Source organism: Canis lupus, chromosome 18, assembly GCF_048164855.1.
Source record: "Canis lupus baileyi chromosome 18, mCanLup2.hap1, whole genome shotgun sequence".
Lineage (NCBI taxonomy): Eukaryota > Metazoa > Chordata > Mammalia > Carnivora > Canidae > Canis > Canis lupus.
Window position 1 is genome coordinate 57,286,368 of NC_132855.1, and position 23,980 is coordinate 57,310,347.

Genomic DNA, 23,980 nt, shown 5'->3' on the forward strand with positions numbered 1-23,980 from the left:
CTTTCTTGTCTACCTACCTGCCTGTTTCTGGGTCTCCAAAGAACCCTAACCAGTAGTTTGGAGTTGAAGGGGTCATTATACTCTGTACTAGCTAGTCAGGAGAAATGGGGAAATGTAAAGTTCATTCTGGTCCTTGCTGCTGGGACTATATTTAGAGAGGAAAGTGTTCTTTCTGGCCTCAGTTGGACCATTAAGTGTCGTTCCCCCCTCCCCTAGAATCATTGTTTATATGGTTTTATCTACCAAACCATTGTTTATGTAGGTTTTATCTACAAAATGTTTTTGTCAGGCTTCACTCACATTTTTGATCAAAAAGGCTTCTTGTGCATTGATTTGGATAACCCAACAGTTGTATTTAGTGTAGATTCCATAGAAAATACATTTTATGTGTCAAACCACCATAAAATCAGGGTTTACTGCTCCCTGTTTCAGAATTTTCCTATCTCACCCATCATGTGTATTATTTTTTTCAACTCATGAGTTTCTCAGAGCATGAAGTGATATTAAGTGCATTGTAGTGTACATATAGTTGGGAAAAAATAGTTTAAATACTGAACCTACCATGTGTGATTTTGATTTTGAGCAAGACTCTGTACTTCTTCCCTCACCCCCATGAGCCTCCATTTCTTCATCTCTGTGTTGGGTAATAATATTATAGGCTATTACTAGGATTAAGTGAGATATTTTATGTTATGGGTCCAGCACAGTACCTGTTTCCTGGTGAATGTTTAATAAGCGTGAATCCCCTTTCCAGCTCTTGACCTTCTTCCTGCATACTCTGTGTAATACTTGACACCTGTTTTAATTATCTACACAGCACAACGTTAGAGCTACCCAGGAACAAAATATAATTGAGCAGAGAATTACAGACAAGGCATTTACTCCTCTAATGGTGGGGATAACTAATTTGTTTCTACTTGAGAGATTGTTTTCTACAAATAATATCTTATTATAATTTTTCAGCATTTTGCTGAAACATGCATTACTTACTTAGCATACTTTATGCAAAACACAACTGCTGTTTGTTCCTAGGTGGTTCATACTTAGAATTCACTTGATCTAAAAGAGACATTATAATTTTTTTGTTTGTTTTTTTATTCATATATTCATTCCATAAATACTTACTGCTTATCATGTCCCAGAAACCATTCTAAGCATAGGAGATCCATCCTTGAACAAAATTGTACTGTTGTTAATAATTATAGACTTGGTTCAAATTGAGTCCAAAAGATGATTCTTTCCTTCAAGGTATTTATTGCCAAGATTTCCTTCTCAGGTCTGACAATAATTTACCATGAGCAGTAGAATGTTACCAGCAATACTGATTTGCTTGACTTGACTGTAATAGTAAGTTATTCAAGGGTAAGAATAAGTATTGTACTTCTCTTTTCTTCCTAATCTAGTACCAGACCCCAAGATCATAGATAGTCCCTAGTCACAAGTTGGGCATTGGTGGCAGCAGCAGCAGTGACAGCATGAAGTCCTAATGATATTCTGTGCTTTTGAGTCTGTTGATTTTTTTTTAAGATTTTATTTATTTACTTGAGAGAGAGAGAGAGAGAGAGGGAGTGTGTGTGTGTGTGTATGTATGAGAGAAAGAGAGTGAGAGAGAGAGAGAGAGAGAGAGAGAGAAAACACAGTGGGGAGGGGCAGAGGGAGAGGGAGAAGCAGACTCCATGCTGAGCAAGGAGCCCCATGTGGGGCTTGATCCCAGGACCCAGGACTCCAGATCATGACCTGAGCCAAAGGCAGACACCCAAACGACTGAGGCACCCAGGCACCCCTAGTCTGTGCTTTTGAATGGGTACTTGGCAAAGAACTTAATCTAAAAGAACTAAGGGACTGCTATGAATTCAGGGAATTCTTAGACCATTTAGCAGGCTCTTAGAGCCAATTAAAGACCCCGTATATTGTTGCAATCAGAATGCATTTTCATAATCTTTTGAAAGTTTATGAAGCAAAGTATTTGCTGTAAAAAAGAAAAAGAACTCCTCTTCACTGTGGTTCTTTTTCAGTGTGGAAAAGGCCAACTTGAAATCCAGGCCATATTAAACATGTCGGATAAGGCTGCTTTCTATGGCTCAACTCAATTGACCATCAGACTCCACTGGTTTCCTCTAAGCACTTGGCACAGATAGTCCATAATCTTTGTATCTATATGTTCAACATTGTTTTTTTTTAAAGATTTTATTTATTTATTCATGAGAGACACGGAGAGGCAAAGACACAAGCAAAGGGAGAAGCAGACTCCATGCAGGGAGCCCGAGGTGGGACTCAATCCCGGGATTCCAGGATCATGCCCTGAGCCAAAGATAGATGCTCAACTGCTGAGCCACCCAGACATCCCAATATTGGTTATTTTTAACTGAAAAATTAAGAGCAGAGAAAGATAAATTTTATTCTGTCATGCCGTAAGTGTTCTCAGCAATTTTCTAATCTTTCACTGCATTAACAATGCCCTCCCCAAGTAAGACAGACATAATTCTAATTGGTCCTTTTAATGCTATTGACTCATACAGTGCTGCCTAAAGTAGGAAGAATAATATTTTTTAAAATTGGATCTTTTATTTTTTAGTTTATGTTCCAGGGATGTTTTGTGTGTATGTGTGTATGTGATCAACTAGATCCATAACTGCTTGGTAATTCTAATGAGAAAAGTAGACCATTTATTTGAGATATACTAGGTGTCAAAACCATACTGAATCCCCAGGAGTGCGTTATCACCACAAGTCTTTGAAACAGTTAATTTCAATATGTATTTTATAAATGGAAAGCTAAGGCTCAGAAAATTTAAATAATTCTGTCGCGCTTAGAGTATTAAGTAGCACATCTGGGATGTGACACGGATCTTAGTGAGTTTTCCCACTGTACCATAATCCTGTCAGTGAGGACATTTGTTTCCATTTCTTAGGCTGGGGTTTTCTTTTTCTGTTTTATTAAAATGACTATATTCATTATAAATGACTTCAAATTCCAGGTGGGAAGAATCAAGGAATAAATAAGCCTAGGAGCTAATTACTTCTGTGTAAATGAATTCTAAAAGAAAGGCCTTGACTGCGAGCCCTAAGACACTGTCATGCCAGCAGTCACTGGGTGGCCTTGGTGCCTCCTGCCAGTTGTCTGCAAGAGCCTGTCATACCATTGTCCTCATTGTTTGAAACTGAAATATGAGTAGAGCATTTCCTCTCCTTTCTGCACAAGATATATTCTACTTGTAATACTACTGTCAGTTTCCTTTTCTTTGCAACCATCCATCATCATTCAGCATTTTCTCTGGTGCCTATTACCTGGCCTCTGACAGCTGGGATTAGACTGTAAGCATAATGAATGAAGGGGAAGGAGGTGCTCTGGCCCTTTTGTGCTTTTCTCGGGATTGAATATGTTCCCTTAGAACGTTGATGACAGCAACTTCCAGATTACCTGATTACGGGAAGGCATGCAAAGAGAGGCCAGTTTTGTTTCTCACTCAGAATATTGAAATGCTAGACTACATCTCAGAGGATTAGACACTCAGACCATATGATCTTGGGCCACAGTCTTTACTTCTGGTTCTTTACCTGTGTATTTTCAAGAATGTTTTTACTGGGTTGGTGTTGTTTTTGGTAATTTAGTAGGTTGGGTTTGGGCTTGTAGGAAAGAGGAAATCACATCAAATGCAGGATAGATAGGGTTTGCAGTGGGCCTGGAAGCATAGATGAAGTTCCTGTAGGTGGAATTTTGGCTGGGGGTTGAGTTAGTCCTGCCCAAAGTTTACTTTTTATTTAGTTAACTCTATTCTGTAAAGCAGTAATGATCTTTCTGCAGCTAACAGGGAACAATTGCAACTATTACTTAGTTTACAGCTGAATGCTAGCCATCATCCTTCATTTTCACAGCCAAATCTTCCTCTCACTGGCATTTCTAGTGGCCTGTGGGCCTTATTTTTGGTATTATATCTTTTATCATCTGTGTTCTCTGATTGTCATCAACAAATGTTTATTAAGCACACCTGTTCCCTGTAATACTCTGGGGACATAGGCTTGCTTATGTTAGGTTTTTGACAGTTTACAAAGGATTTGCACACATACTTTTTCATCTAAGTCCAATAACATTCTGGTAAGGTGGGTCTCTTTCTTCATTCAGCAGATGTATGCTTTTATAACTACTTTCCAGGAAGTTCCATTCCAGTCAGGAAAATGTTATGTAAGCATTAGAAAACAAATGACAATACAGGTGACCTGTGTTAAGGTTATATAGGTTATTTTATGTAAAGTCATTGCTAATGGAATTGTGGACAATTGGGAGAGGGCCATCCGATAGTTGAAGGCTGGATTTGGTGCCTAAAGGAATGGTAGGAGGGGGCACAGGCCACTAAATGAAAGCCTGGTGTGGACCAGGACATGGCAGTGCATGCACATTTAGTGCATTTGGTGTTGCATGAGGGTACTAGTTCTCCTGGAGCTAGGTTAATCTGGTCTCTATATAAGTATTGAGTACCTAAGATCATAAAACCTAAAAATTTTTAGAAATCATTGGAGATCATTGTAGTCTAACTCACATTTGTCTTTAAAAGAAATGCTTATATATTCAGTTATATTCAGTAAATGAATGCATTATATTGTTGTGTAGATTTACTTCATGGGAAGTTATTTATGTTGTGCCTGGAGTGCAGAATATAACCTGTTTATTTGCTACACATATACACGTTTTTGGATAATTCAATACTGACTTCATCTGATGATCTTTGAGAAGTATTGATAAGATATATTTATTCTGTTCTTTGTGTTTGTAACCATACCATGTGACCTTTAGAGGAGGGTTTTGTCAAAGGAGTAGTGTTTATGATAGTCTTGATGTTCTCCTTTTGCAAAATCACTGCCTTAGCAGAACACTGATATCTCTGGTGCAAATATAGTAAAACAAGATGGATTTCTTTTTTCAAATGAGAAAAAATAGCTCATGGTTTTGAATCAGGAGCTGTACATACCATTATATTTTCTGTTTTCCTTAAGAAAAGCTGTGCTGTGATTAGTTGGTGGAAACAACTAATCCAAATGGGACTTGCCTACATTCTGATGCTTCTGGGAAGTCTTGATGATCCAGGGGTATGGATTTCTGAGGCTTTACATGTTTTTATCAGTCAATCTCCAAGTTACCTCAGAGACCATTAAGATAGATAATAAACCCAAATGAGATTTAGTTGTGCTTGGTATCATGCAAAGAACTCTAATTAGAAAGAAAATATTTAACTTAGAAAAAAAGAAAAAAAAATTTTTTTTTAAATTTATGATAGTCACACAGAGAGAGAGAGAGAGAGAGAGAGGCAGAGACATAGGCAGAGGGAGAAGCAGGCTCCATGCACCGGGAGCCCGACGTGGGATTCGATCCTGGGTCTCCAGGATCGCGCCCTGGGCCAAAGGCAGGCGCTAAACCGCTGCGCCACCCAGGGATCCCAGAAAAAAGAAATTTTAAGTGTAGATTTTTAGGATTTTGAAGGGAAGCCTACAAAATGGCATCTATCTTTTTATCAGATTTCGGAAAGTATTAAGAAATAACATAAGGTAGATGGAAGATGAAATACCAACCTTTATACTGACAGACGCTAGACTGGAAGGTGTAGTCTACTTTGAGAACCAAATGAGTTTGCTAACTGAACATCAAAGTTAGAAACATTTGCTCACCACTTCATCCTTCTCTGACGAAGCAAGACCTTTATTTTTCAACTTTGTGAGACAACACTTAACCACCTACAGACATTCTGGTTTCTAAAGTGCAATAAAGAGGTTGCTGAGACATGCATGCTCAGCTTTGTCTTCTCAATTTCACCAAGGGAGTTACTTCACTTCCCCTAGAATGGATAAAAGAGGGAGGCGGGGATTACAAATTTTCATTCATTGGTAGGTAACATGAGTAGTGTGTGGAAGGGGGAGCATTTCTCCCAACATCCTAAGATACACATTTTTTCATGACCCTCTGAAATTAGGATGATATCTTAGGTCAATGGCATCATAGTGGCTGTAGACCAGAAGACAGTCAGAATGAGTTGTTTTTGCCTCAGTATGTGTAAACTGAACGGATATTCTTCATACCGTGAGCCTTCAATGTTTCAATTGATGATCTCTTAAGGACTGTTTGAGGAAAGAGTATGAGTTTTAGCTGATATAGACCTTCTCTTTAAACCTTCTGATAACATCAAGTACATATCAACATTAAACCTTGCAGAATTAGTATTAGCAGCTGGAATAAAATACTGGATTCACTCCTTTAGGAAACCCACTTAGTGACAGCATTTATAAAACAAGCGTATTAGCAACTCTGAGTCATTAAGAAAAGCTGCATTCTGAAAATTACGTAGTTGTAAGAACACCTTAATTTATTTTTCTTACATTTCTGTATTAAATGCAAGAGATTTATGGTAAACACCTATTTATTTTAAAAGCCTTAATCTTAAATATTTACTTAGAAATTATATAACCTACTTATATGTATTTCAACCATAAGGAGCTTTTCAATGAGAAAAAAACTCTTCTAAGTAATAAAGAAGCATTGTATAGTTTCATTTGCAGAATTTTTAAAACATTGAGTGTTATAGTAGCATATCTTAAAATTTGTGGGGTCTCAGATTTGATGAAGTGTGATCAGTTAGGTTTATATGGATCTCTGCTCCAACCTTTATAGCCCCGGACAACCTTGAGTGGTACTTTCTCTTTGGGAAAGTTTCACGTGCTGTACTAAGATAGACACTGGTCATTGCAGATCTAACCGTTTAACTAGGTTTTACCCTACAATATTTCTTTAAAAACTCCATTTGTTTTTACTGAGCTTCCATGTTCTCAATCCAGAGTGAAAATGCTGCTCTATAGTTTACGCAATGAAGAGACTGGATGCAGTCTTTCAAAATAATTTTATAGATTTGAAGACAACTGTTTTCAAAGTTGGTCCTTCTTATGATAGTATAACATTCATTTCAATAGCCTTGATTTATTTTTTTGTAAAAGTCCTAGTAAGCTAAATTTTCTTCTTTTTCCTGAAAGGCGGTCCTGATGACAACTTAATTGAAGGTGGAGGAACCAAATTTGTCTGCAAACCTGGAGCCAGAAATATTACTGTCATATTCCATCCATTGCTAAGGTAAGTCAAATCCTATGTACTTACGAAAGTCAGTATTTTCATTGTTTATGCTAATGTACTGAATGCCAGTAGGTCAACGATGAAACAAGCCATAAGCAAACAAACAAACAAAACAGTGGAGTTGATAGTATTTGTTTTATAGACAAACTTGGATCGTAAAGCCCTAGAAAATGGAACATGTTTTTTATTTTTATTTTATTTTTTTTATTTTTATTTTTTTATTTTTTTTGGAACATGTTTTTTAATATATTGTTTAGTACCTATTTGTTCTCTGTAGTAATGCTCCATAAATACTTTCTTTTAATTTTCTTTGTTTCCTATTCCCTGTCTCTGCCCCTCTCCTTCTCTTGTCATTGTCTCTCTATTCCCTTCTTTATTTCAGGGAGTAGCAACTTATGGCCCATAGGAGAAATCCAGTCTGTCATGTGTTTTTCTTCCTTTTTTTTTTCAATAAATTTTTATTGACACTGTCATGCTCATTTATTTATGTGTTATCTATAGCTGCTCTGTGCTACAGTGTTGCAGAGTTGAATATTTGCAAGAGGAACCATATGGCCTACAAAGCCTGCAATATTTACACTTTGGCCCTTTTCAGGAAAAAATGGCTAACCCATGATCTGTCTCACTAATTTATATTAATGACTCAGATATCCTTTGAGGATTGGCAAGTCTTTGAACAATATGACTTCTAAAACTGAAAGACATTCTAGCAGCCATATATAGGATTTTATATATAAAGGACAACTCAATGCTGACTAGAATGTATATCACTCAGTTTATTGTGGAATGATGATTATTAAATAAAAATCTGTGATACAAAAAAAAAAATCTGTGATACTTCCTTTTTAAAAGCTTCTAAGTCTTAAGTACTTTTAAAAAGGAACTTTTGGGGAAGAGAGGAAAAGGGAATTATTATTCAGTGGATCTGAAGTTTTGGATTTGCAAGATGAAAAATTTCTAGAGACCTGATTACTCAACCATGTGTGTATAGTTAACATTACTGTGCTGTATACCTAAAAAAGATTAAGATGGTGAATTTTATGGTGTTGTTGACCACCAGTAAAATAGGGTACTCTTTGAACATAGATATCCAATATAATATTAATCGTATGTTTTTCTCTGTAATAAACCAGTGTATATTTTTGCTTTTTTTCATACAATGAATCAGAAACTCTTGGGTTCAGTAAAAGTTAGGTGCCTCAGATAATCACATTACACTTTCTCACATGACTTCTATAATATTTGAGGCATTTGAAATAACAGTCAAGCAAGTGCTCCTGAATTGTCCAGATAAATATTTTATATGCTTTTTCTGAAACATAGGCAGTTTAATATGGGAATTATCCTACCTTCTCATTAACAAAGACTTACTAAATTAAAATCCATTAGAACTAGTTCAATTCAGATCTCTTACTTAGGCAACCAGTTTTAAAAATTGTATTGGAACATTTCACCCAATTAGTTTTAAATGCAGAAACACAAATATGTAAATTAAATAACAACAAAAAATCCTTTCATGCAATGACAAGAGATTTTTAAAGAATTATTAATTTTTTGAAAAATCTGTTTTAGCAAACATTTGCAGGAAGTATATCATGGAATTTAAGAATCATGTAATTAAGAGAATTAGGATTATTCCTCTATAAATTCAGTTGTTTTTCTATATAAATGCATAAATTACAACATCTAGAATTTCTAGATTAAGTAACAGTGCTCATCTTTATTACACCTGACTTTGGTAATTGGTTTAGTATTCACTCTCATTTTCAATTAAATTGATTTCTGCTTAGAGTTGCTAATTGTTAGGAAAATGGGAAAATACTTTAATCATTATAGGCATCTCCTAACCTGGTTTTAACGCCATAATTTACTGCTGAATTACACTATGGCATGGATAAATGTAATCCTTATGCTTACATTTGTTCCAAAGCATCAAAGAAGACCTTTGGATGTTTTTTTGGCTGTAGTGTCAGTCACCACTTTACAAGAGATTTTTTCCCGTGATGCCTGGATGGCTCAGCAGTGGAGCATCTGCCTTGGCCCAGGGCGTGATCCTGGAGTTCTGGGATCGAGTCCCACATTGGGCTCCCTGCATGGAGACTGTTTCTCCCTCTGCCTATGTCTCTGTCTCTCGTGAATAAATAAAATCTTAAAAAAAAAAAAAAAAAAGATTTTTTCCCTTTAAACTTTTTTTTCTTTTTTTTTTGCCTTTTCTAAATGTGAAGTTAGGAGAATGAGGAAGAAGAAAAACTATCCTTATTTTACAGTTAATAAAATGCATTATTTGCTTAAGTACGGATAGAGTTCAATGTATTGCAGTGTTTTTTTTTAAAGATTTTATTTATTTATTCATGAGAGACAGAGAGAGAGAGGCAGAGACACAGGCAGAGGGAGAAGCAGGCTCCACTTAGGGAGCCTGACGTGGGACTGGATCAGGTCCCCAGGACCACATCCCAGGCTGCAGGCAGTGCCAAACCGCTGTGCCACTGGGGCTGCCCATATTGCAGTTCTTAACAATTATTTTTTAGCATTTATCCTACTTTACAAGAGAGTTGTTTTAAGGCTTGATAATACTATTAGTTTTACTCAACTTGGTTTGTCTCTACTTTCATTCAGAATGTTATTACTGATTAGTACAGGTGAAAGTTTTGTTGCATGATACGGTTTACATTCATTCACTGTGTAACTCTTCATGGAAATCATAAGAATATTATGTGGTCTGCAAGGTAAGTTAATTCCTTGCTAAGCAGGTGATCATTATATAGACTTTAGCCTTTGGCTCAAATTATAGCCTTGCTTCTCAAGCCCATTATGAAGTCTCAGCTGAATCTCCATAATGGGCTTAATGGAGTTTCAGATGATTAAGATATTATAGTTTTTTTTTTCTTATTCTGATTTTTACACTTCAGCATTTGGTGATTATCGGATTTATTATTTCTTCTAAAGTTTGGAAGTTTTGGTAATGAGGAGAGTCAGTGTGCGTTATCATACTAGTGCATTTCATTTTTACTCTTTAAATTTCCACATTTCTCCTGTAGTCATTCACTTATTTGTGATCAACAAATGGGTATCGGACACTTAGGATGCATGTTTTCACTTCTCTAAGTCTAGTATGGACTCTTCTTTAGAAATAATCACTCTTATTTTTATGGGATTATTTAAATACAGTATCTGTGCATATATTTTCCATCCTTTGGTATGCCACTCATTTTATTTCTGTGCTAGCTCAAAGTGAAGGTGACTTAGCATATTATTGTGTAGAAGATAGTATAATCTAGTGGGAGAGTTAGCATGGAAGAATGGAAAGATGGGGAAGTAAAGCACAGGATTTGAAATTTTAAGTGAAAATTGCAACAAATTAGGTTCAGATCCAGGTTCCTCTGTTCAGTTTTACTCACTGATTATTTACTGGACTCTGATTCTATGCCAGGTCCTGGGGAAATGAAAAAAATGACATCAAATCCTTGCCTAAAGGTACTCCCTTGGTAGCTGCATAGGCAGCAAAAACAGATGCCCTCACCACTGACTGGTGAGGACGGAGCTGAGTGGGATCTTTTGCACCTAGTAGGTGGACGGCTGAGCCATCCTGCACACAGACAGTAGTGAGCAATCACATAGCCTTTCACCTAGCACTTCGCTTGCTTGTGTGCTTCTTTTCGGACACGAGGACTCATCGGTTCCCCCTCCTAATTCCCCAGACTCTAGTTCAGAAGGAGCTTACCACAAGTTGGCTTTGATCACCCATTTAAACACTGTCATTGTTTTCTTACACTATCTCACTCAGTGAATGGAGATCTTTTTCGTTAGAAGGTAGAAACCTTTTCAAGCGTGTAGGGCATTTATTTCCCTTCAGTACTTTTCCTTTATGTCTGGTGGTACTTGGATTCTTCTGTCTTCCTGAAACGCTGCAGATGGCTTGTGTATACTTCATTTATTAAAGATGTTCTTTTCATCATTTCTATTTCATTGGCAGTACATTCTTTTAGCTGAATGAAAGTTTGCCGTCCTGAAAACTCAGAACCACCCTGTTCAAGAACACTGCACAGTAGATTCCTGTTATGTTGTTTTATTTATTCTTAGCCATCATTTTTACTGCCCTCCCATAAAATCATTGTACAAGGTCCTAGATCTGGCAACCTTGCAAGTTTATTTTCATACTTTTCTCCTAAGGACTGCAGTTTCTTCAGTAAGAAATCTCACAGGGTGTCAGAGACAAGTGTATGGACTTAGTCTGTTTGCTACCTGTTAACTCTGCTGGTCCCTTGACTTGTTTATTTAATGCTTTTCCTTACTATTTTCTCTTTCTGGGTAAGAAATCAAAAAATTGTCTCAGAGAATGATGTTTTAGAAAAAGGAAGTCTCTAGTATTATCTTGCTTGCTCTAACGCTTAACCTCAAAAGATGTTGTGTAAAACTAGAGCCTTAATTTAAGGTCTTGATGGTAAGAGTTTATCTAATCAATTTTGCTACCACTGGTTCTAAATGAACAAAACATATTGAAATGAAGAGGTTTCTCCTTATATGTAGGTAGATTCTGATACTTTCACCAAAATAGATAGGCCTAGTAACTTGTTCTCCCCCTCACTGACATAGTTGCTGCCTTTTAGCTTTTTCTGGAAACAGTCAAGAGGAATGGATGGAGTCATCTAATAAATTATTTTATAGGCCTTCAATTTGAGAAACAAAATATGAGAATGGTGATATTTGAATGACAGACTTTCTTTTGTCTAGATGAGACATGCATTTGGATTTCTTTTTTTACACAAATTATTTTTAAATGGTTACATCATGGTAAACTTTATCAACAAAATGCATTTTGTTGAGGTATCAATCACAGTTTGACAGAGTAGCAGTTTTTAGTTGTAATTAATGAGTAATGTAGCCATTTCTGGAAATCTGAAATTACCTTGTGGCTGCTATTTGTGGGATTTTGCGGGGAGGGTGGGAGAATTTATTTCTCCCTTTGTTTTTTCATTTATCACTATTACTTATTCTCTAAAAGACCCCCCACAGAGAATATATGGTTCCTTAGATTATTACTGCAGTTCCTTCAAATAGCAAAATCTGAGTGGCAACAAAAATTATTCCTTTACAAATCTAAATTCAGCATATAACTAAAGTATTTCGAAGACATTCTCAAGCTTTTTAAATCATTCATTTATTTATTTATTTATTTATTTATTTATTTATTTATTTATTCATTCATTCATTCATTCATTCATTCATTCCGTGCATTTGTGATTGCATCCATTCTGGGCCAATAAGGCAAATTGGTCGGGAGTGTTGCTATTGAAAACAAAGTTTATTGGGGATCCCTGGGTGGCTCTGCAGTTTAGCGCCTGCCTTCGGCCCAGGGCATGATCCTGGAGTCCTGGGATCGAGTCCCGTGTCCGGCTCCCTGTATGGAGCCTGCTTCTTCCTTTGCTTTTGTCTCTGCGTCTCTCTCTCTCTGTCTCTCATGAATAAATAAATAAATAATCTTAAAGAAAGAAAACAAAGTTTATGTATTTGACTCTGTTGCACTCAACCATCTTAAAACTGGAGGCTTTTGGTTTCAAACATAGAATCATCAAAGAGAAGTAGTGGGATTTCATGCAGCCCATCACTGAGAAACAAAAATTCCTAGTCTTTTTTTTTTTTTTTTTTTTTAATTAAAGACACAGAGAGAGAGGCAGAGATATAGGCAGAGGGAGAAGCAGGCTGCATACAGGGAGCCCAATGTGGGACTTGATCCCAGGACCCCGGGATCTGAGTCAAAGGCAGACGCTCAACCACTAAGCCACCCAGAAATCCCCAAAAATCCCTAGTCTTGAGAGCTAGGAAGGCCAGGAATACAGACATCTTAATCCAAGCAAGTCTTCTCACTGTGTCCTGATGGAGCTGCTTCCTCTTCTTATAGGGACACCAGCTTTACTGGATTACGGTCCCACTTTTATGACCTCATTTAACCTTAATTATCTGTTGCTGAAAATGTACATTAAATTTTGCAATTAGAACAAACTCGGGAAATTAATATATTAAGTGATTTATTTATTCATTCTTTTTTTTTTAATTTTTTTTAAATTTTTTATTTATTTATGATAGGCACACAGTGAGAGAGAGAGAGGCAGAGACACAGGCAGAGGGAGAAGCAGGCTCCATGCACCGGGAGCCCGACGTGGGATTCGATCCCGGGTCTCCAGGATCGCGCCCTGGGCCAAAGGCAGGCGCTAAACTGCTGCGCCACCCAGGGATCCCCTATTTATTCATTCTTTTAGCACTGGAGCCAGCCATTGTTTAGATGGGAAGTGGATTTGTGTATTTCATGATATATAGAGAGAGACCACTGAATGTAGGCTGGGGGAGTGGGTATGGGTGACCACATTTTAGTTTTTGGTATTGGCCAAATCCCTGTGTGTCTTAGTTTTCCCTACCTATAAAATAATAGAATCGGTAGGTCTGGATTTTGCTTTCTGCCTTTCCAGTTTGTGATTGTATGACTGGGAAATGCTTTAGTAATATTTAAGGACTCCAAAGACCTGATATTTTAAAATGTAAAAGTCCAAATGACAGTATGTTTCTTTTGCTTATTTTGCTTCAACTAGCTTTTAAAAGACATTTGGCTCTTTAGGGTAATGATCACTTTGTATATATGAAGTACATTTCTTATGAGACAATTGAAGAACAGATGTTTGCAGTCAGGATGACTTGATGGAGGTAAGAGGCTGGAGACATAGTAGATGATGATGGTATTTAAAGTTGCAAAAATGTTACACTGATGCTTCCTCCGTTGAACACAACTCAAATATTGAATATCTGGTCTTTGAGCATTTTTCACTATTTATTATCAGCCGCACTTCATTAAAATCAGACAGCAATTAAAGGCTTTCAGAGTAGAACAGAAAATGAAATATTCATTGGTCAGTAAGGAGTAGGTTGGCATTTAGATTAGTTAGGGAGATAAAACTTATTGGCAACTTGACTATGGTGATGGTCAGAATTTCTGCAGTTGGCTGTGTGCCTTTCTTAAGGCAAACAGCAGTAGAACTGCTTAGAATAATTAGAAGTAATCGTAATATGTAATTGTGTTTGTCTCTGATTACAGAGAAGAGTAGCTTCTAAAAGTTAATCTTGTCAGATGTAGTATCTGCCATTTAGCAGCGGTATAGGGAATTGGCTAAGGGGTCGTCAGGACCTGGCTGTGAAATCACTGTAATTGTTAAGCAGGGCTTGAAGTTAGGAGGTTAGGAAGTGGTCAAAATCAAACCTCAAACAATGAAAGGCACCAAAATTGATTAGGCCATGAATGTAGTAGGTTATGTTTCTAAAAATGATAGTCCAAAGTAAATGACAAATTGTGATTAACACTTGCATTTTATATTTTTGTTTTATTAATTATTGTACTTCTCACATTGACAATACTGGTATATCAGAGGCATATCAAATTCATTGTTATAATTAAGCGTAATAAAAATCCATTTGCTCATCCATTTAATAAAATTTATTGAGCACTTACTTGGTGTCGACTCCCCTCCATCTAAGTCTTTATCTACCCTTGGGGAATTTAGTCTGGAGGAAAAAAACCAGACGGTAAAAAAGTCAACCAGTACACACAGACAACAGTAGTAGGTAGTGACAGTTTTAGGAAGAACAATGGACAAAAGTTAGGAATTTGCATAGTTGCTGGTGGAGGCAAGGCCATTATTTTAGTTACAGTGCAGTCGGTAGACCTTTCTGAGAAGATAATACTTGGTTAGAGTGGAAAACAAAGTGCTGGAGGATGCTGTGTGAATATCTGGGGCCAAATGACCTGGGCAGAGGGAATGGCATATGGAAAAGAAGATGAGATGTTGCAGGATCAGTGATGGGATGGACTTGAAGGGTGTGTGTTGCTGGCGCTCAGCGCGCCATGGGGCAGATAAGCAAGAAGCTCTGTACTCAGGATAGTCAAGGTAGAGAAACTTCTCTTTTTTTTTGCCCAGATGACAAAGAGGGCATTATATTTGGATTTATAAGAAGCTTTTGGGACTAGATCTGAAACTTAAACTTCCAAAGGTTCTAAAGGCTTAGAGAGAGCCTGAAAGACTACCAGCAAAGGCCATTTTCTGAAACCATCTTACTGGATGTGGGGTACTTGGGAAGCCCTGTTTTCAAGGGTGAAGTCATTAGCACAACTCTGTTTGGTATAGTGAAAATCTCTGTCCCTCCTGACACTTGTGTCTCCTGAAATGGAAAAGAAATCTTTTTTTTTTTTTTTTTTTTTGGAAAAGAAATCTTTAACATGTAGTCCACTTTGATAATACTATACAGAGACACAGATCAAGTGTTAACTATGCCATAAGGTTATCAACATGTCATTATGGATTTATTCCGTGTGACGTTCAGGATAGCTGAGAGTTTCTACAGAGCAGTTGTGGTTGAACATCTAGATTGTTTCCTTCTAAAGAAGTAGTATGGTTTGGTGGGCCACTTTGCAGAAGGCCTGTGGGGTTTTTGTGATAAACTTTGCCAACAAACCTCATCTTTTTCTTACAGAAAATAACTCAGGGCGTTCAGTAAACTCCTTATGAATTTTGTACATATTAATCTAAACCTGGCCTAGCACATAAGATCTTTTCCACTTTTTGGCACTAACTGTTGCTCATAAGTGAATGAAGTTGGTAAGACCATTTTAGGTCTTCAGAACTCCAAATCTGCATTCTGTAACACCTTGATTTCTGCCCTTCATGGTCACCTCCTTTTTTTTTTTCTCACCTCCTTTTCTAACATTACTTCCACAATGAAGGGAAGATAGCAGTTCAAATGTACCTTCTATATGAATGGTGCATACAACAAATATCTGTTTAAAGAATTAATGAGTCACTTAGAAGGATGCTTAGCAAATGTCTGCTGATTTAAATGAATGTTTTTTTTTTCTTTTCATCAGATACCAATAAAAATATAAAGGAAATTCATTTTAGTAATGATATTGAAATAGGCAGTCTTTCATACCTAGAAGTGGTATAATAGTGGGTGTGGGGGGTTTTATTTTGGTTTTTGTTTATATTTTGATTTCTTTTTACTTCTGTTGTTACTAAAAAGTATTTGTTAGAGGATGAAATACAGAAATATAAAGGCGAACTTTTTATTTCCTTTCTTCTTACAGCATTGATCCTAAAGAACTACTCTTGTACCTTAGCTTCATACTTTGTTTTTAGCAGTTATTTATGGGAAACCTAGATACTTTGTCCTTTCACCTTGTCTTTCTCTTATTACTACATTGAAAGCTTATAGTTGTATGAAGTACTTTTGCTTTATCACTCTTTCATGAATCATAGAAGCCCCTTTCAAAATAATAAAACTGCTTCTAATAGAAGAAGCCTTGCTTTAAAAGCTTTTTTATTTAGCCTCTTATTTCTGCCACTTTTTTTTTCCACTTTTATTTAGAAAGTGTGCAATAGTCCCTGGATCATTCCTTGATTTTATATATATATAAATATATATATGCATATATTTATATATATAGACACACACACACACATACATACATATGTGTATATATATATGTGTGTGTGTGTGTGGTATGTTTTGAAAGAGGGATTTAAGCTTGATTATTTAGAGTAAGCATGAGTGTCACAAGCTGAAATAATTATTCTGTATTTCTTTTCCCAACATTTTTATTTTTGAGAAATGCTCAAAAGTAGGATACCCGTGTCAGTTTGATGTGTGTATTGATATTTGGCAGAATATTATTCTGAGTGTTCACAGGTATGTGATATTTTTATACAGATACATGTTTGTTCTTAATGAGCTAAAGCTTATATAGGCATTTTGAAAGATGCTAGTGATTAGACAGTCTAGCAAATAACATTGTGGATCATACATTATTCATGCATGGGAGGAAATGTGGCTACCCTATTGCATTTTTATGAAACATACCTTTTTTCCCCCTTGTCCTCAGAATTATGAAAAATAGTGCGATGTTTTCAGACTGTCTGACCCGTGAAGGTCTGTGAAGGACTGCATAGTGGCACATTTAGATTTCAAACCCCACATCTGGGAAACTGCTTTTGAACATATGTGACAAATATTAAATGGTTTTAATCCTCAAATTAACTTTCAGAGATTAAAATTTATTTTTCAGAGCTTTTCTTTTTTGTATTTTCAAACTGTGTTATATATGGTATAGGGCTGAACAGTGATTGTGATTAACTGGAAATTTTGTGTTACCAACTGCATTGGAGGGATGATCAAAGCTCCAACCCAAATATCAAGCACGTTTCAATGACAACACTAAGAGAAGCAGGCATGGCAGTCCACTTAGGAGGAAATGACAGGCTGTTACCTATGAGAAAAAAGTGGCAAGTTCAGTGAAAAACAGAAGAAAAACAATATTTGACACCTCTTTTCAAATATGTAAATGTCTATCACTGAAAAGATAAAATAATTTTGTTTCTTGTTTCACAAATCTGGATTAGAACTAGTTGGTTGGTTGAATGTTAAAGAGATTCTACTCTGTGAAACGAGAATTTTCTAATGAATTAGGCAAAGGGGGAAAGCTTCCTTTTGAAGGCAGCATCCTTCTTGGAAATGCAGTTAACTACACACTGAGTTGTCGAGTCTACCCTCTTTAGATCTATGATTAAATATACTGTGATTTCTAATATACTGTGCAGCGTCAGAGCTCGGTATGAATGGGTTTCTTCCAGTCTTGCTCATTTGGGTTACTTTTTCATGCTTCAGTTTAATGCTGATGGTGGTCATTGGGTAAGCCGGTAAGCCAAAGACTTCTAATAGACTTCTGCATCTTTTTAGCTTTGACTTTCTTTTTTTCTAACACAGGGAAAGAGGGGAATTCTGTTGTGGCTTTATGTAGAGCACTTGTTAGAGGAACTCCACCCTTACTAACTAGAGAGTTCCTTCTCTCTTCAGTCCTTTTTATCTCTCTCTTTTTTTTTTTATTTGTATTTTTTTATTTGTATTTTTTTATTTTTTTCCCTGTGCCAGTAATTGTTCATGTGAATATAAGTTAACTCTTAGTGATGTGTAAGGCAAAAAGAAAGCTGGCTTTCCTCTGCTGTGAGCTAATCTGGGACTGAAACTATATTTTCAAATAAACCTAAAGTCATGTCTGCCACTGATTTTGGCCTAAATATTTGCTGATGTTTTGGGTTCAGTTTTTTCCTATGAGTTAAATTGTATAATTATTAATTAACATTAGCTTATATATGAAAGACAGTAGAGAAGATTTTTTTTCCAGTGGGTAGTATTTATATAATTTGTGTACTGTGTTTTATGTATTCTGAACATGTATTTGTCTTGGACTGCAATAGCCAAAATATGCCTATTCAGCATTCATTGAAATAGCTTATGTCCAGCCACAGGCCCATTTACATCTGATTTTGAAACCTAAATTGATAATGTAATTTGGTATCAAAAATAATGTATGAATACCTACAGGAAGAACCTGGTCTCTTAAATATAACTTCTGTTCCTATAGGTGTTGGCTATACATTGTTTTTCTATATGATTTGGAAAATTTATTTTGCTGTTCCCCTTGCTTGCCACTCAGAAAACTCCCTTTCACACACACACACACACACACACACACACACACTGATTTGTTATCTTATTTCTGCTTTATTTTGCTTTGTTTTTTCTTTTCTTTTTTTTTTTTTTTTTTTTTTTTGTTTACTTTGTTTGAAAGGCTTCTGTATACACACCAAGGGATCTTCTTGGTCATTTTTATCTTTTTTACTTTTTAGTAATTGTCATTTGAACATTTAATCATTAATATTGCCTACTATGGTTATTTATTTATTTAATTTTTAAAAGGATTTAATTTATTCATGAGAGATGCAGAGAGAGAAGCAGAGACATAGGCAAAGGGAGAAGCAGGCTCCCTGCAGGGAGAGCCCAATGCGGTATCGATCCCAGGACCCTGGAATCACGCCCTGAGCCAAAGGCAGATGCTCAACCACTGAGCCACCCACGTGCTCCCCTACTATGGTTTTTAAAATACATAGTATCACAAGTGAAATATTTTCCATTTCATGGGGAAAAAAATCCCTTTTTTCTTCTTTTTGTAGTTAAAAACAAACAAAAAGAAACCTCAAACTACTAAGCAACAATATTATCTTGAAGCTTTGTTATTTCATAAATGAGAAAGTAAAGGTCTTTGATTCAAGCGAAAGAAGCAAGAACAGCCAGATACAAGGAATACAAGTGCAAATATCAGAAGAGAAGTTCTGGTTTTTAATGACCTTAATTTCAGTTTTTGGCAAGACCGATGGTTTTGAACTTGGAAGTGCTGGATCTTTCTATTTTGCAATGGAATAGGTACTGGAGTTTTCAGTGTCCTCAAGTAGTTTTTTGCAGTTGTGGAAGAACAGTAATTATTTTGTGGTTACTATTTTTAAAATCAAGGTGCACTCTCCAAAGCCTAATCCTGTGAGCCACCACATCATGAATAGGTGAGAAAGTACCATCAGTAGAATTTCTGTCATTGTTCATAGATTGGTTTTGCCTATGCTTGAACTTCATATAAATGGAATCATACAATATGTCCTCTTTGGTGTCTGGTGGCTTTTGGGAAACATTATGTCTGTGCTAGTCACCTACACGGGTAGTAACAACCACTAGTTGGTTCTTTTATATTATCCCTTGTATCAATATACCACTGAAATCTGCTGTTGTAAGAACACAGTATTCAATCATTATTTTAGAATAAATGAAAACTCATTAGGATCTTAAATACTGCTTATAATTTAAATTTCTTCAAAACAACTTTTTAAGAACTCTTTTGATTTCCTATCTTGGGGGACCAAGGAATCTCTCAGGCAAGTAAGAGATCCTGGGGGGCTCTTCTGTGGTCCAGCCAGGCAGTGAGCCAGGGTGCCCAGAGTCAGATTATCTAGATGATGAATATAGAATGTCCTACAGCCTTGGAAGTAAAAGCTGGGGCAGCTAAAATTAATTAACTTGGTATTTCTTAGACTTTGAGATTTTCAAATCAATGAAAAAATAATTGACAACTATCATAGGTTGCCAGTTTTGTTAAAGAGAATGAATTAGAACACCAGGAAAAGTAAAACTACCTTGGGGCACCTGGATGGCTCAGTTGGCTAAACATCCAACTTTTGATCTCAGCTCAGGTCCTGATCTCAGGGTCATGAGCTACAGCCCCAAGCTGGGCTACATTCTGGGTGTGGAGTCTACCCGCCTCCCCCCCCCACCCCAAAGAAAAAAGATAGTACCCTGAAATTAAGAACCATCCTTTTCAAAGAATGATAACTGGCGACTTAAATCAACCTTCTTAGGCCAACATTAATATGTAGGCTAGTGTTTAGAAATAACAAATTCAGCCAGTAGGAAGGGAGAAGTGTGATATGAAGGATTAACCAAGAACCAGTGGGATGTGGGAGTATCACAAGAAGCAGTGAGTAGTCATGGGCTAGATTGGAGGCACTAGTAATTTTAGTTAGCAGGTATTGGTTGTAAATCATGTGGTTCTGATCCATAATAAGAAGGGAGAAAAAATGTTTTGAGTAAATGAGCAGATGTATTATAGGTAAGTGGGTGGGCCAGTTTTAAAAGCACAAGATAAACTTGATGGACATTATTCTTTCAGTAAGTCTTTAGAATCTTGCATTTTCATCCTTGCAAATTAAAACATTTGTATTTTTAACTCTTTATACTATCTTCGACCTGTTGTTAAATTATATTCATTCACTGCCTTCATGTCAGCCGTGGTTATGGAATATTTATATTCTCTGTGGTCACATGTGTCATAGCCACTTTGTGTTCTGGGTTTTCCTATATATAACTGCAACCTTTTCTGGTGGTTACTGCAACCCCCTGTTGGCAGTAATGCCATGCCAGCCACAGACCAGCAGGGTGTTAGCACCAGCAAAGCCATCAATATCTTGTTTGCATATTTTACTTTCGCTTTTTGCAAAAATTTATGTGCAATATGGTGAAAGAAAATTTTAAGTATAGAAGTGGAGGTGCACTTGGGTGGCTCAGTGGTTGAGTGTCTGCCTCTGGCGCAGGTTGTAATGCTGGGGTCCTGGGATCAAGTCCCACACTGGGCACCCCGTGGGGAGCCTGCTCCTCCCTCTGCCTGTGTCTCTGCCTCTCTCTGTGTGTCTCTCATGAATAAATAAATAAAATCTTAAAAAAATATATAGGAGTGGAAATAAGAAAAGCAAAGAAAGTTGTATAAAAAGAGACCACTATATCCGTTCTTTGAAATGAAATTACAAATGCTGAGCAGGTTTGATAAAGGTGCAACAGTGCTCAGAAATGCAACTGAGTGAATCTCCAATTTTTTCTTATTTTGAAGCTTTCAAGAAAATTGAAATGAGGATTTCCCTGAAGGGTAAAGAGAACCAACATCTTTCATTGAAAGTTGGAAGTCCTTCTGCCTTACTTCATTACAATTTCTTTTTTTTACATGCTTTTGATTGACGTTGATTTTTCAAGATGCAACTCCTACAGTCAGTCAGTAGGAGTTGAGTGTACTTAAAAAAAAAAACAAAAAAAAAAACAAAAAAAAAAACCTCTGAATTTTGAGGAAAAATTCTTCAATTTGGCCATGTTTTTCTGTTAGTTATTTTTCATCCATTTATTCATTTTTTTAAACAAATATTCAGGTGCTTACCATGTGCCACACATTGTCCTTGTCTTTATGGAGTTTTTGTTCCTAATTAGATATTGTGGCAATATGAGAAAAAAGAAAAAAAATCCATGACCAAAAATATCCCACTTTTCCACCAGTATTAAATTTCCTCAATTTCCCTCATGTACCTTCAGAAACTCATTTGTTGGAGAAGCACATCTCTCTGTGTGTTCTTGTTTTCAGAGGTTGTTCCTCCTCTAATCAGTCCTATTCCACTCCATCCCCTCTGCGATCTTGTTCTTTTTTGTTCAATCTGGTCTCTCCTGGATCTTCAGTCTTTTCTGATCTGTTGATTCTTTCCCTGGGACCCACAGATGTGCTCAATCTCTGCCCTTTATAAAATCCCTTTTCTTAAACTTGCATATTTGCCCTCCACCCCTCCGTCCCTACCTACCACTTCAATTCCTCTTTTCCTTCCTACTAATCTGCTGAGGTATATTCTTGCTCTTCATTTCCCTCTCCTCCCCTTCACTCTGTATCCTACTGACCAGTCAACTCTGATCTAATTGTCAAATATGAAGGGTATTTTTCATCTTAGGTTATCTAGTTCCGTCAGCCTTCTAGGCAGCTGATCATGCTTTTATATTTGGACTTTCCCCTCCCTTCTCTGTCATCACCATCTCTGGCCTCTCGTTTTCCTTGAGACCATTAATTCTCAGGCCTGTTAAGGTTCTGTTCTCTCTGCCTTCTCCCTCAATACAAGTCCTTGTCAGAGTCTTTCTTTGACTGTTTTCTGCTTACTCTGCCATTATCTCTACCCATTCAGTAGTTTCAGCTATAACTTTATATTATCTCCAAACTGGAACTCTCTCAAAAGGTCCAGGATGCAGGGTCAGTTTTAAAACTGAACTAATAGTCTCATTGCCTAAATCTTCCATTCTCAGCGTCTACTCCTCTGCACATACCTGCATCCTGGTGTCCTGCTCTGCATCTGCCTCTTCACCTCCTCTGTGCCCTGTCCTGAGAGGTGATGCCACGAGCTCTCCAGTGATCCAGACCACAGAAGTTCAGGAGTCCACCTAGGAAGCCTTTATTCCCCCTGCCCCTACACATCCAGAGTCACTCTTCTCATCATTTCTACTTTGTAATTATGTCTCACATGAAAAGAGGGGCACCTGGGTGGCTCAGTCGGTTGAATGTTGGACTCTTGATTTTAGCTCAGGTCGAGATACCGGGATTTTAAGATCAAGTCCCATGTCAGGCTCCACTCTCAGCACAGAGTCTGCTTGTCCCTCTCCCTCTACTACCCACCCCCAAATAAATAATATATATATATTTTTGTACACCTGAAACTAATATAACACTGCATGGTCGCTATACTGGAATTTTCTAAAAATTACATTTCAAAAAAAAAAAAAACAGCATCAGGGATAGGTAAATGGGACAGGGAGAGGTAAATGAAAGCCACAATGAAACAACACCTCACACCTGTTAGGATGGCCAAAAAAAAAAAAAGAAAATAACAAGCAATGGTGAGGATGTGGAGAAGGTGGGCCCTGTGCATTGTCGATAAGAATGTCAAATGCTTCGGGCACCAGAATGACTCAGTTGGTTAGGCAACTAACTCTTTTTTAAATTTTTTTTTATTTTTTTAAGATTTATTTATTTACTAACTTATTTACTTATTTATTTATGATAGAGAGGCAGAGAGAGACAGAGACACAGGCAGAGGGATAAGCAGGCTCCATGCCGGGAGTGCGGCGCGGGACTTGATCCCGGGTCTCCAGGATTGTGCCCTGGGCCAAAGGCAGGCTCTAAACAGCTGAGCCACCCAGGGATCCCCTTGGCAACCGACTCTTGATTCCAGCTCAGGTTATGATCTTGGGGCCAAGAAATCAAGCCCTACATGGAGCTCAGCAGGGAGTCTGCTCCCCCTCTGTTCCTCCCTCCACTCATGCTCTAAATAAAGATATATATATATATATATATATATATATATATATATATAATATGTAATATAATATATATAATATAAATATAAATAAAAATTTAAAAATATACCCTCAGTGAAAATCTTATAATAGGAAAATAATGTCCCTATTAGGAGAAAACATCCACAATTAATAGTGATGACTTGCAAGAAGGTAGAAGATTAGGGATGAGAAGCAAATTGGATTATGTTCAAACTCAAGGTATTTACTTGGAAGTTGGAGATGGGTGTGAGGAAACAGTATTTGTGAAGGACAAGTATGGGATTCCTGGATGAAAGGTGTGAGCCAGATGTGCTAACGG

At 36.9% G+C, this 23,980-nt stretch overlaps 1 protein-coding gene across 10 annotated transcripts in view; it reads left to right on the forward strand.

Moving 5' to 3' along the window:
• EXOC4 (exocyst complex component 4) overlaps positions 1-23,980 on the forward strand; it is a 746,933-nt gene that overhangs the window by 323,277 nt on the left and 399,676 nt on the right. For 8 of the 10 annotated variants that reach the window (XM_072784617.1, XM_072784618.1, XM_072784619.1 and 5 more), the window contains exon 10: positions 7,014-7,110. In XM_072784617.1, coding sequence (XP_072640718.1) covers positions 7,014-7,110 — 97 coding nt within the window. Of the gene's footprint in view, positions 1-7,013; positions 7,111-7,492; positions 7,584-13,194; positions 14,543-23,980 lie in introns of those variants that run through there. The other 2 variants (XM_072784620.1, XM_072784626.1) reach the window with 2 other exon arrangements.